General features: G+C 49.1%; 2 protein-coding genes across 3 annotated transcripts; one reads left to right on the forward strand and one right to left on the reverse strand.

Annotated features, from left to right (window-relative positions):
- Nucleotides 1-534: 534 nt before the first annotated feature.
- Nucleotides 535-3,333, forward strand: LOC102717449. Its single transcript, XM_006657665.3, has 3 exons — nucleotides 535-707; nucleotides 1,076-1,213; nucleotides 3,107-3,333. Exons 1-3 carry the CDS (start codon nucleotides 617-619, stop codon nucleotides 3,118-3,120), a joined length of 243 nt encoding a protein of 80 aa, XP_006657728.1. The 5' UTR covers nucleotides 535-616; the 3' UTR covers nucleotides 3,121-3,333.
- Nucleotides 3,334-3,904: 571 nt separating this feature from the next.
- LOC102702205 (LRR receptor-like serine/threonine-protein kinase GSO1) lies at nucleotides 3,905-8,565 on the reverse strand. 2 transcript variants are annotated; one of them, XM_040526192.1, is made up of 3 exons: nucleotides 8,402-8,565; nucleotides 4,670-8,300; nucleotides 3,905-4,574 (listed from the first exon to the last, which is right to left on the reverse strand). In XM_040526192.1, exons 2-3 carry the CDS (start codon nucleotides 8,139-8,141, stop codon nucleotides 4,219-4,221), a joined length of 3,828 nt encoding a protein of 1,275 aa, XP_040382126.1. In that variant the 5' UTR covers nucleotides 8,142-8,300; nucleotides 8,402-8,565; the 3' UTR covers nucleotides 3,905-4,218. The 2 variants fall into 2 exon arrangements, with proteins under 2 accessions (XP_040382126.1, XP_040382125.1); XM_040526191.1 differs by having other exon boundaries at nucleotides 4,670-8,565.
- Between the last annotated feature and the right edge of the window lie 4,052 nt (nucleotides 8,566-12,617).

A 12,617-nucleotide genomic window follows, 5' to 3' on the forward strand; every position in this document is an offset into this window, starting at 1 on the left:
GGCCTGATGGCGAGCGCGTGCGGCGCAACCACGAGGCAGGCCGTCGAAGCGACGCGAGTGGGCCGACGGCCTAACAGCGAGCGCGGGCGCAAGTGGGCCGCAAGCGCACGCGCAGAAGCGAGCCGATGGCTCGGCGCAGAAGCGGCCCACGGGGCGACGGACGAAAAATACTAGCAAAATCAATACCGCTTTTTATAATAGTATAGATATGGGCCGGTTACAAACTTATAATACACGGATATATTACCAAAACCGAAACAAGTTTCACCATTATTTTAAGGCATATTTTCGCGTGACAATTTTTTCCCAATTAAGCACAGGGGAGAAAAAAAAAGGAAACAGGGAAAGAAACCCATGGCCATAGATAGATCCAGTACCAGCCCATGGGCTTCCTGTCTCTTCGCGGCCCCACACCACAGTGGCAGAGCAAACCCCCCCCCCCCCCCTCCCTCTCTCTCTCTCTCTCTGGCCTCACCGGGGTCCTCCTCCACTCCTCCCACCCCCCCACCCCCCCCCCCCCCCCCCCCCCCCCCCAATCTCGTCTCCTCCCCTCCCCACGCCGCCCCCCTCGAGAAGAGAGAGAAAAAAGCGAAGCGCGGGCGGCGGCAGACACAAGATGCCGGCGACGCCGACGATCATCGGCGCCCTCCTGGGGCTCGGCACCCAGATGTACTCCAACGCCCTCCGCAAGCTCCCCTACATGCGCCGTACGGACGATAAGCCCCCCGCCCCCTTCTTTTCCCTCCCCATCCCTCGCTCGCTGCAGTTGATCTGTCCTCGCGTTGCGCCCGCGCCATGCCGCCGGGTCCGTCGATCTCGTTCGATCTGTGGCTGTTTCTTACGGCGAGGGGTTCTCCTGGGCCGGTTTGGGGCCCTCTTGTTGGGGGGTTTGGCTGTCCTAGATTTAGGTTTGGTGAGCTCCACAATGGTGGTTATTGTTTGGATGCAGTATAGTGTATGATGCTTACGAGTTTACCTATTTCACTTGATCTGAGGGACATGCCATCGAAATTGATAGTCTCTGTATTGAACTATGGTTTATGATGCCACAAATTTTTAATTTTTAATTTTTTAGATCCCTGGGAGCATGTGTTGGGGATGGGCCTAGGCGCAGTGTTCGTGAACCAGCTGGTGAAGTGGGACGAGAAGCTCAAGGAGGACCTGGACAAGATGCTTGAGCGTGCGAAGCAAGCCAACGAGCGGCGTTACTTTGGTTAGTATCTAATTTCTTCGACGTTTTTTTAGGAATTTGAATTACTCTTTCTTGATTTTGCTTCCTGTCGTTTGTATTGCTCGCATCTGACCTGTCATTTAGCACTGCCACTTCAAGAACAAGTAATAACAAGTTATATTCTCCGAATTACTTCTGTAATTTTGACTTGGCAATCTCTGGCAGTGGTTATGCTATTCTGTTAAAAGAATCAGTAGTGCCTCGTAGTCTGAGCAGTTATTAGAAGAATTACTACTTTACTAGTACAAAAAATATTTATTTTGAACCCCATGAACTCAATATGGCTCATCAGTAATCTATTTTCCACTCAGATTGTTAGGTGTTAAGCATTGCATTGCCCGTTAATCAGCCTTGCGAACAATTAGGACTAGATTTTGAGTGGCATACACAATTGATGTATGGGACCTTGCTGGTCTTTTGTTGATTGTTGATTGGAGAACTAGAATGGCCCTTGATAGACTAAGATCTACATTTGTAATATTCATGTAGTATATGGAGGAAAGGAATTCCTATGATATTTGAATATGTTTGATGTGCGTAAAACATTTGGGGGTACTAGCTTAATCTCAGGAGAGGGGATAGTGTGAACAATATTTAGAGTCAAAAGGGTCTAATACCAGGTTCATGGTTGGAGGTTGAAAACCAAGTTTGCATGACATGTGAAAGGGCTAAAATTGACTTATTTAAAGGAGTATTCCATTTTTTACCGCATCATCCCTTTTTCTTAAAACCTAACACCAATAGATATATAAGGAACATAGAAGATTACAATACATTCTATGTGTTTGCAAGATGTTCCTCATTCACATGGATGACACACCCAACACAACAAACAAAATTATGGCACTGTTTGGTATGCCCTAGCAAAAACTATGAACCTTGGAGTAAATACATTATACACCATTCTCAAATTGTTCCCATCTAGGAAATTAACCAGACATCTTCACTCTAGTGGTTCACTGACATCAACTTAGCTACAAATTACAAAGCAGGGACACCTGGGTCAAATTGGATTTCAACTGAGGAACTCTATAGCTAGTAGTCTCCAGCTCCATTAACAAAAATTAATGAAGCCCGCACTAACCCCATTGGAGTTCCTCTAGAGACCTTCATCATAGTGGTCAAGTTAGGTGCAATGGCATAGGAGCTTTTGTCAAATTGGATTTTGGTAGAGGACCTGTATGATCCCTAGCACTATTAAGAATAACATCAAGCACACTGTCCCATTCAATGTTAATCTTCACTATTTTTTTAGACTTTAATGTACTAAAAGATGAAAGTTTTAATATTCATTACATTTGGAGATTTCAGAACAAGATGTCTCTATGGCACATCAATGCACATACAGTTGGGAAAAAATTATAATGAGGAAAACTTGTGATAAGCAAGTTCAATTCTATCATTAGTTTTGTTTGGCATATCCTGAAAGTTCATTACCATATAACACAAAATATAAGTTCCTTTCAATCTCAATAAACCATATAAAAATTTTGTTAGTTGCATGACTAGTGTATGGCATTATATGCTAATTGTAGCTATAGCGTGAAAGAACTATGCACTTTTAGGTGTCTGGCTTTCAGAATTGTGCTGGCTGACCAATATAAACAGAACCTGTATAAAGGGCAGTAGCTTTTCATGATGTTTTTGGCATCTAATTGCTTCAGGCAACTACCTATGTACATTTGCTTGCTCAGTCACCCAAATAGTCTGATCAGAAGTTAAGATAAATTCCTGAAAGTCAATAGAATGCTTGATTGCGATTGAATGCCTTTCCTTTTGAACCACGTGTTCAATGTTATGAATAGTTATAAATATGATACACTTTCTCTGTTTGATATTTATAGGCTTATCAGTCTTTTATTTCCGTTTCTGCAGATGATGATGATTAGCTATTCAAATTTGTTTGCCAGCAACCAGTCTTTTTTTTTTCAGTTTGCTATGGGCTGTACTCTGTACACATGGTTTGGACCATCCACTTGTAGTTCTTATCCACCGGCCACACCTGGCTCCACATTTCAACTGTGGTGCTGTAATAAACTGTTATTTTCACAAAGGATGTGATATTTTGCTTGTATGAGAAACCAATTATCGTACTTGGATCTGATGTCATGCCTTCCCTGATGAAAAGTCATTGTTGAGTGCCAATGATAGAGCTTTTACAAAGTTAGAATTTCTGCTACCCATATGTTGTGAGTTCCTGCTGATGTGATATGTCACCTTGCATGTTCATTCCTTTTCTTCACTGCTCCTTTCATCCGGATGTCCATTGCTCTTCTTTTGTTTGATGTTATGATTCTTCTTATACTTGTGTTTGCCATGCCTTAATGTTATGAGTTGAAGCAATTCTTTTATCCTATCATCATGAGGCCTAACTTTATGTCCCTTTCTTATAGCAAATTTTGTTTCAACTACTCCCTCACAAACAAGATTTTGTCAAACTTTTAAAATTCTAACAACCAATTTATGTTAGACGAAATTTATAAGATCTAATAAATTTGTATTATTATTATAGTATCTTTTTAGGCAAATCTATAGATGTCATTTCTTTTGTATTTAAACTAAGGATTTAAGAAATTATTTATGGTCAAATTTTTTTAAGGTTTGATCAAATGTTTGTCCTAAACAACAAATATTTTTGCAATTTTAGAGTATCACTTGAAAGGATTGGTGGGCAATGCAGAACTGCCTCCTTTTTCAAAAAAAAAAAAGAAAAAAAACTGAAGCAATATTCAGAATTCATCAGATGCTTCTCAAATTAATCTTCATACACAGTTACACTGAGAACAGTTGAACAATGAACAATCCAATCGAAGGGATTCTTTGCTTAAATCATCACCTCACATCCTAAAATCCACAATTTCTGTTACCTCTTGCACCCAAGGAAGATTACCATGATCTAATTAATTAGCCAGCAGAAAAGAAAAAACAAGAAGCAGAGAAGAAAGAAGAGAAGGCTCAGGAGATGCTCCAGTGTTTGGACATCCTTCCTAGCGCTTGTGCTCGCCGGCTCGATAGTAATCGAGCGACACGTGGAGCAGCAGGTCGGACACCTGCCTCGCCGTCGGCCGCTCCCCCGGCGCCGTCCTGGTGCACCGGAGCGCCACCTCCAGCACCTCCGCCATCGACGACTCCTCCCGCGGCGCCAGCGGCTTCAGCGCCGGGTCGAACGCCTGCTCCCGCCCCGGCGACGGCGCCTCCACCCGCGACTGCACCCACCGCACCATGTCCACGTCGCCGCCGAACGCCTTGTCCGTCGGCGTCAGCCCGGTCACCAGCTCCATCAGCACGATCCCCATGCTGTACACGTCGCTCTTCTCCGTCGTCTTCAGGCTGTACCCACACTCTGCATGCACCGCCCGGGAAGAAGAGGATTTGCGGTCAATGGTCGCCATGGCGTTGAGCATGCGCTTTCAGGCGGCGGCGGGAATGGTGGTTTACCTGGGGCCATGTAGCCGTAGGAGCCGGCGAAGCAGGAGGCGGAGTCGGTGCAGTCCTTGCGGTTGTCGGCAACGGCCTTGGCGAGGCCGAAGTCGCCGAGGTGCGCCTCCATGTCGCCGTCGAGGAGGACGTTGCTGGACTTGATGTCGCGGTGCACGACGCGGGGGACGCAGTCGTGGTGGAGGTACTCGACGCCCTGCGCCAGCCCGGCGGCGACCTTGAGCCGCGCGTCCCAGCTCAGCACGCGCTTCTTGCGCTCGCCGTCGCCGGCGGCGACGCTGCTGCCGCCGTGCAGCCAGTCGTACAGGCTGCCGTTCTCCATGTACTCGTAGACGAGCATGCTGCCCCCTCCGCCGGCGCCGCCGTCGTGGCTGGCGACGAAGCCGAGCAGCTTGACGAGGTGGCGGTGGCGGACGCGGCCGAGGATCTTGACCTCCCTCGCGAAGCTCTTGTCGTGGAGGAGCATGTCGCTGTCCATGTGCGCGATCCGCTTCACGGCCACCGTCTCGCCGGTGGGCAGCTCGGCCCGGTACACCGTGCCCGACCCGCCGGAGCCGATGGCGAACTGGTCACTCAGGTTCGCCGTCGCCTCCATGATCGCCTCCCACCGGAACTCCCGCCGCGCCGACCCCTTCACCACGAGCTGCCGCCCGTTCGTGTTGTTGCCGCCCAGGCTCGACGAGAACGCCGTGCAGTTCACCTCCCCGGACCGCCGTCCGCGCCGCCGCCGCACCGCGATCAGCACGAGCACGATCACCAGCAGCACGATGGACAGCGTCACCGCCGCGGACACCAGCGCGATCGTCGCCGAGCGCAGCGCCGACCGGCCACCCCCGCCGCTGCCGCCGCAGCTCGTCAGCGGGTGGCCGCAGAGCCGGGCATTGCCGGCGAACGCTTCCCGCGGCCACCGTGAGAACTCGTTTCCCAGCCTCCCCTGCAGCTGGTTGCTGGACAGATCCACGTGCACCAAGCTGCTCATTCCGGCGAGCTGCGACGGCACTGGGCCGGCGAGCGCGTTGTGAGAGAGATTCAAGCTCTCCAGCTTGGAGAGTGACCCGAGCGACGCCGGGATGCTGCCGCTGAGATCGTTGCTGCTCAAATCCAGCAAGCTCTGCAACTCCTGAAGCTGGCCAATGTCGGGAGGGATCGGACCGGACAAGAGATTCTGCGACAGGTTCAGCTCGTAGAGGTTGATCAGCTTAGCGATGGTCGCCGGAATTTCGCCGGAGAGCTGGTTGTGGGCCAGGTTGAGCACGTTGAGCGAAGCCAAGCTGCCGATCTCCGGTGGCACTGTTCCATTGATCTGGTTCCCGTCGAGGGACAACTTGATGAGCTTGGAGCAGTTGCTGAGCTGGACGGGGACTGGTCCTGTGAGCTCGTTGCCGGAGAGCGTCAGCTCGCCAAGCTCCGGCAGGACGCCGACCCACGCCGGCACGGGGCCGGACAGCCGGTTGTTGCTCAGGGCGATGTGGCTGAGCTGCGCGCACCGCGACAGCGCGTCCGGGATGCCGCCGGTGAGCGCGTTGTTCGACGCGTCGATCATCGTCAGCGCGGCGGCGTTGCCCAGCGTCGGCGGGATCGCGCCGGAGAGCGCGTTGCTCCCGAGGCGCACGCGCTGCAGCGACGGCGACCGGCCGAGCTGCGCCGGGATGCCGCCCTCGAAGGAGTTGTTGGTGGCGTCGAAGGACAGCAGCCTCGCCGAGCCGCAGAGCGGCAGGAGGCCGCCGGCGAGCCGATTGTGCGCGATGTTCACGCGGGTGATGTTGCGGCACTCGAACATGCCGTCGGGGACGGCGCCGGTGAGCGAGTTGTTGTACAGCATGAACTGCTCCAGCGACCGGAGCTTCCCGAACGTCGCCGGGATCTCGCCGGAGAGGGCATTGTCGGCCAGGTCGAGGATTTCGAGGTTCACGCAGTTGCCGAGCTCCGGCGGGATACTGCCGGACAGCTCATTCTGCCGCAGGTGGAGGAACACCAGCTCCGGGAGCTTCCCGATGGACGCCGGCAAGCTGCCGCTGAACCGGTTCCCGAAGAAATCAACCATCTGCAAGCTCGAGCACTCCCCGATAGTCTCCGGTATCTCGCCGGAGAAGTCGTTCTCGTACAGGAACAGCACCTCTAGGCTCCCGAGGCGGCCGATGGCGTCCGGCAGGCGGCCGGTGAGCTCGTTGTGATACAATGCAAGAACCTTGAGCTCGGTGAGGTTGAAGAGCTCCGGCGGCAGCTCGCCGGAGAGTGTGTTGTTGTTGAGCAGCAGGTCCGTCAGGTTGCCGAGCTCGCCGAGTGCAGCTGGGATTGGGCCGGAGAGGCTGTTGTTCGCCAGGTCGAGCTGCGTCAGCGCCCGGCACCGCGAGAGACCCTCCGGTATCTCGCCGGAGAAGTTGTTCGTCGAGAGCATTAGGTGCTCGAGGCTCGTGGACTCTGCTCTGTCGCCGCCGCCGCACAGGTCGCCGGGGATGCGGCCGGTAAGGTGGTTGCCGGTCAGCACGAGGAAGTTGAGCTCCGGCAGCTGGCCGACTTCGGCGGGGAGTTCGCCGGAGAGCATGTTGCCTGACAGGTCGATGGTGCGGACGCGGGAGAGCGCGGCGAGCGTGCGCGGGACGCGCCCGGAGAGGCGGTTGTTCATGAGGTTGAGGTACACGAGCTCGCCGAGCTTCCCGAGCTCCGGCGGTACGGCTCCCTCCAACGAGTTGTTCGCCAAGTTTAGCTTCTGGAGGGCGGCGAGCTTCCCGAGCTCCGGTGGTATCACGCCGGTGAGCTGGTTGTCTGCGAGAGAGAGCACCTCGAGGCCGGCCATGGCGCCGAACTCCGGTGGTATCGGCCCGGACAGGGAGTTGTCCTGCAGGTTCAACGCCGTGAGCGCCGCGAGCCTCCCGAGGCTCCTCGGGATCGCGCCGGTGAGGTTGCACGACGCGAGCGCGAGCACGGTGAGGTTCGCGAGCTTCCCGAGCGCGGCGGGGATGGGCGCCGACAGTGCCGGGTTGTTGCCGAGGCGGAGCACCTGGAGCGCGGTGAGCGCGCCCAGCGACGGCGGGAGCTCCCCGGCGAGCTGGTTGGAGTGGAGCATCAGCGCCGTGAGCCTCTCGAGCGCACCGAGCGCTGCCGGCACCGGGCCGGCGAGCCTGTTCGACGACAGGTCGATCACCTCGAGCCGGTCCAGCCGCGCCAGCGCCGCCCCAGGCACCGTCCCGGCCAGCCCGGCCCCCGACAGGTTCAGCCCGGTCACCCTCACCCCCGCCGCGTCGCACTCCACGCCCGCCCAAGAACAGAACGCCGACGAGTTCCCGGCGCCGCCACCTCCGCCCCACCCCTCCAGAACACCCCCAGGATCCTCCACGAACGCATTCCTCACATCCATCAGCGCCTCACCATCACCCTGCGCCGCCGCGCAACACCCAAGAACCACCACCGCCGCCACCATTACCACGAAGAACCGCCGCGCCGCCGCCGCCATCTCCATCGCCGGCGCCATCACTCCCCCCTCCCTCCCCGTGTCTAGCTAGCTAGCTAGCTCTCTCAGTTCGAGACCCGCGCACGTAGGCGGCGGCGGCAAGGCAACGGTGGCCAACGTGCATGGGCGCATCGGTTCCCGCGCGGGGCGACCTGGGGAAGTGGACAGAGAAGGCGAGAGCTATCCGGGTCGTGTCAGTGCATGGCAATGAATGGCGCCGACCGCGTCGGCCTCTAGAAGGAGTTGGTGAGCTCGGGAAATGGAGAAGCAGCTCACCTCACCTCACCTCAAGAAGAAGAAGAAGAGAGAGGATTTTGGCAGTTGGAGGGGGAGTGAGTAGAGGAGGATGAGGGAGAGAGGAGTTCGTAGAAAGAGAGTGGTTGGGGTCCCTTTTATGGGTGATGGGGTGGAGAATCCGCCATGGATGCAAGTAAGCTTTTCTTGGTATAAAAACTGGGTGGAATGATTTGACGCCGATGGGGGGGCCGCCATGGTTTTTTGTACTGATCACCCTGCTTAGCAGCAAAAAGGATGTGGGGGCTCATCGCCCTGATGCAGCTACAATTGCGATCGTCAAGATGCTGTACTCCTCTCTGCCCCACGATCATGTAACTTCACTGTAGTAAATTCGACAAGATGTGATCTACGGTGCGGCCTGTGATTATTAAGTTGGGATTGAACTATCGAAGAATTATTTGGATTTTTTTAATAACTATTCGAGGGTATAAATGAATGATTTATAACTAATACAAAGTTTTAAATTTTGTTTAAAAATTCAGATGAGGAGCTTTATATATTTTTATGAAGTACATTGTTTGGTAATTTGGAAAACATGTTTAGGAAAATCCAAAATCCCACACACCATTTAGTAATTTGAAAAGCATGCCAAGAAAAATCCAAAATCCCTAGGAACGAAACTTATGTTAGGTTTTGGTTTGTAAATTTGGGGTAAATTTAACTTCAAGGTGAGTGTTCCTGAAGGTTGAGGATAATTGGTGTACTATGTCCTAAGTAGTACAGTGGACTTGAAATGATTTTCGTATATTTATTAGGGGTATTTGCTAAATTTCAATTGTATAAGCATTTTAGTTTTTTGAAACACGCTAAGATTGCACATCGATAAGTGTAAAATTACATTGTTGTGTACGGTAATCTTAGTTTACTCTGGCACTGTTTAGATCCTTTAAAATGACAAAAGTTTTACCATTTTAAAGCACTTTTTGGTAAAATAGATCTAAACACTAGGGTAAGAAAATAACAACTTTGCATTTGGCATTTGATAGTCTAGAGTAGCAAATTTCACCAAAAAATACATAGGGACGCGGACCACCTCTCACTTTTGCCAAAAAATTGACAATTTTTGCATGCCTTTAAACACCAATTTACAAAAATGTAATGCTAAAACTTTTGCCACCAAAATTCTTGTCATTTGCCATTTGCTATTCCAAATGCCTCTAAACAGGGCCTCTATTGCCATTTTTTATATAAATTTACTATTTGCTTATTTCAATCTCAATTCAAATGTTTTATATTTAATTTTCAAATTCAACTTTTATACAAAAAAGATTGACTGTGTTGGGACAGAGCACAGGGGGGGGGGGGGGCGCTAATAGTTCTAGGTTTTACGATAATGTCTATGTTTAGCCCTTAGAGCATTTCCAACGGATACTCAATCTCATCCTCCATTTTAAAAAATAAGTATGCCGGTGAAAACATTTTCTCTAGCAAATATTTCATCACATCCTCCAAAAATAGAGAATTCTCCATATTGGAAGGTGAAACTCCATATTTGGAGTTTCTCTCTCCCCACTCCATATTTCAATATTCAATCTTGATAAGAGAGATTAAGAACAACATTAGGGGATGTGGCTATAAAATATTAATATAATATATATGGAGGATGCAATACGAATGTTCTGTTAGAGTGATAATTAACTGAATCTATTTTAGATAGTCATCTAAATGACAATATGGATGATCAAATTTGGATAATCTACTGGGAATGGTCTATAACTTATTGAACATAGCCTATCAAATTTATGTCTAAATATCCATATAATGAATAGATAATCGAGCGAGAAAGGCTGAGGCAGATTATTGACCGGAAGAAAATTGGCAATAACATGAGAATGAAGATACGAGAGTAGTACTTGTGTATATATGCAACATGCATGGATGAATGGGATCGAGTAAGCTTGATGAAAGGAAAGTGACACAACACGATGGATGTGTGATTTTTTGTCTTGCACAATCTATTTTATAACTGTCAGAATATATATGGCACAGCATTTCATTTTCTGATAAATCCTCTCCATCTCTATCGGTTTTATTCGTGGTGGCATGCGTGGGAGGGAGGGAGCTCGATCGGCGTGCTTGGTTGTCTATGTCTGCCTTTCAGACATCAGCTGCAGTCACGAGTTGAAGGAATTGGAGTTTAATGCGAGACACGAACGGGTTTGAAGCAACACGGCATAAATATTATTCCCTCCCATTTTATTTGTTTGACGTAGAAACGTCGTACATTTGCATACGAAGAAAGTGGTAAACAGTTTTCTCTCATTTTCAAAATATATTAAGTATTTTATTTTTTTATGGTTACTCTATTTGAATACGATATTTATAATATGAAATTGATATTATTGCATTTATATTTTGTATCACGTAAATGAGTATTAGTAGAGTAATATTTGATCAAACTTTGTTATAAGAAAACAAAATACATCCTATATTTTAAAATATATATAGTCATTATCTTTAAGCGTATCAATTAATCATCTTTATGTGTAGAGTAGTAGAATCACTCTTTCAATTAATCAAAATGAAATTGTGACGCAGAAGCGATGACAGTAGGTCGAAAAAATGGTGCTTAGATCCCAAGTTCCCAACCATGCCAATTTTTTCTTTAAAAAAGAACCTTCGGCAATGACCGCCCTGCCTTGCTTATGTGGGATACTAAACAATAGGAAAAGGAAACGTAAGTAGCAACATTACTTTAATATCATGGTGTCAGATCAGCCGTGGTTTTAATACTGTACTGTTCAATATTAAGCTCCATTTTGGATTGCAAGTCATTCAAGGTTGATCATAAGTTGAAACTTCTCTAATTTTTATTCTTCTAGAGAAAACCCACCAATAAACAATATTAATAATAAGAAATAAACATACTGGCAAGATATATTGGTTCACACCATTAGCTAGAATACGAACAACCCTTTGGTTCATATTAAATGCTTACACGAATCCATTCAATCGGCTCCGATGTGATTTGTAAATTTCGGTTTTTACGTATACGTGCACCTTGGAATCCATGACTTTCTAACTTTACAATAGTGATTAAAGAGATTCTTGGTCTTTATATCTATATCTCATATGATGATTAATTTAGATAGAAGAGATTATCTTTTAATGATACGAAAAGATTTTAGAGCTATTAGCTTAGCACTTGTAATAATCTGGTGGCTTAATTAATACATACGCGCATCTGGAGATCGATCGATTTGTACAGTGAAATGTTGATGCACGTCACTCCGTATTTCCGACAGTCGTCATACGCTGAAACTTGTTTGGTTCCTAAATTTTTTTTCTAAAAACATCATATCAAATATTTGGACATCTAAATAAAGCATTAAACATAGATGAACCCAAAAAAACTAATTGCACAGTTATGGAAGAAATCTTAAGACAAATCTTTTGAGCCTAATTAGTCCATGATTAGCCATAAGTGCTACAGTAACCAACATGTGGTAATGACGGATTAATTAAGCTCAATAGATTTGTCTCGTGGTTCCTAGGCTAGCTGTGAAATTCGTTTTCTCATTCGTGTCCAAAAACCCCTTCCGTCACTTAGAAAGCTACTAGTAGAGGGCTACAGATCGAGCGGAGTAGCGACTAGCTGAGCTCGTGACCGACAAGGTTTCCTCGGCTTTCCAGTTGGGGTCTTGGTTCGTCGGATGGATGGATCGATCATGCGATGCGATGCGAGGGCTGGGCCCGGGGGGTGGGAAGAGGGGGAAAAGGTGACGCGACGGCCGGGTCGCGCCTCTGCCTGGCTGGGGTCGCGGTCGTTCGATCGATCCATTTGTACACACACCAACACGCGATTGGGGGTCGCGCGCGTCGCGTGGTCCGGCGGGCGGGCGGGCGTGCGCACGTTGTCGTCAGGTTCCGACGCGTCGCTGGCCCTGCCGCGCCCGTGCCACCGTGGTTGGGGTCCACCCCCGTGTGTCGCCGCCACGCCCCCCCTTCGCGTGCACAAGCAAGTTTAAGTATATGCAACCGCCTAGAACCCCTCGTCTGTCACCGTGCGCTGGCTGCGCTCGAAACCACCCTATCCGCCTAAACTAATTCTCGGTTTTCATTATCATGTTCTTCAGACTACTAAATGGTATTAATCATACTTAATTATTTTAGAAGATCAAATAAATCTATTTTTAAATTTTTTAATAAGTAATACTTAATTAATCATATACTAATTATGCTTATCGTTTTTCGTGCAGC

Source organism: Oryza brachyantha, chromosome 7 (assembly GCF_000231095.2).
Source record: "Oryza brachyantha chromosome 7, ObraRS2, whole genome shotgun sequence".
In the NCBI taxonomy this organism is placed as follows: domain Eukaryota; kingdom Viridiplantae; phylum Streptophyta; class Magnoliopsida; order Poales; family Poaceae; genus Oryza; species Oryza brachyantha.

Bases quoted from the DNA above. Each gene is read 5' to 3' on its own strand.
- LOC102717449 (XM_006657665.3), top strand. From the start codon at position 617: ATGCCGGCGACGCCGACGATCATCGGCGCCCTCCTGGGGCTCGGCACC. The intron at 708-1,075 runs GTACGGACGATA...TTAATTTTTTAG, and splicing joins CAAGCTCCCCTACATGCGCC to ATCCCTGGGAGCATGTGTTG.
- LOC102702205 (XM_040526192.1), bottom strand. From the start codon at position 8,141: ATGGCGCCGGCGATGGAGATGGCGGCGGCGGCGCGGCGGTTCTTCGTG. The intron at 4,575-4,669 runs GTAAACCACCAT...CGGTGCATGCAG, and splicing joins CTACGGCTACATGGCCCCAG to AGTGTGGGTACAGCCTGAAG.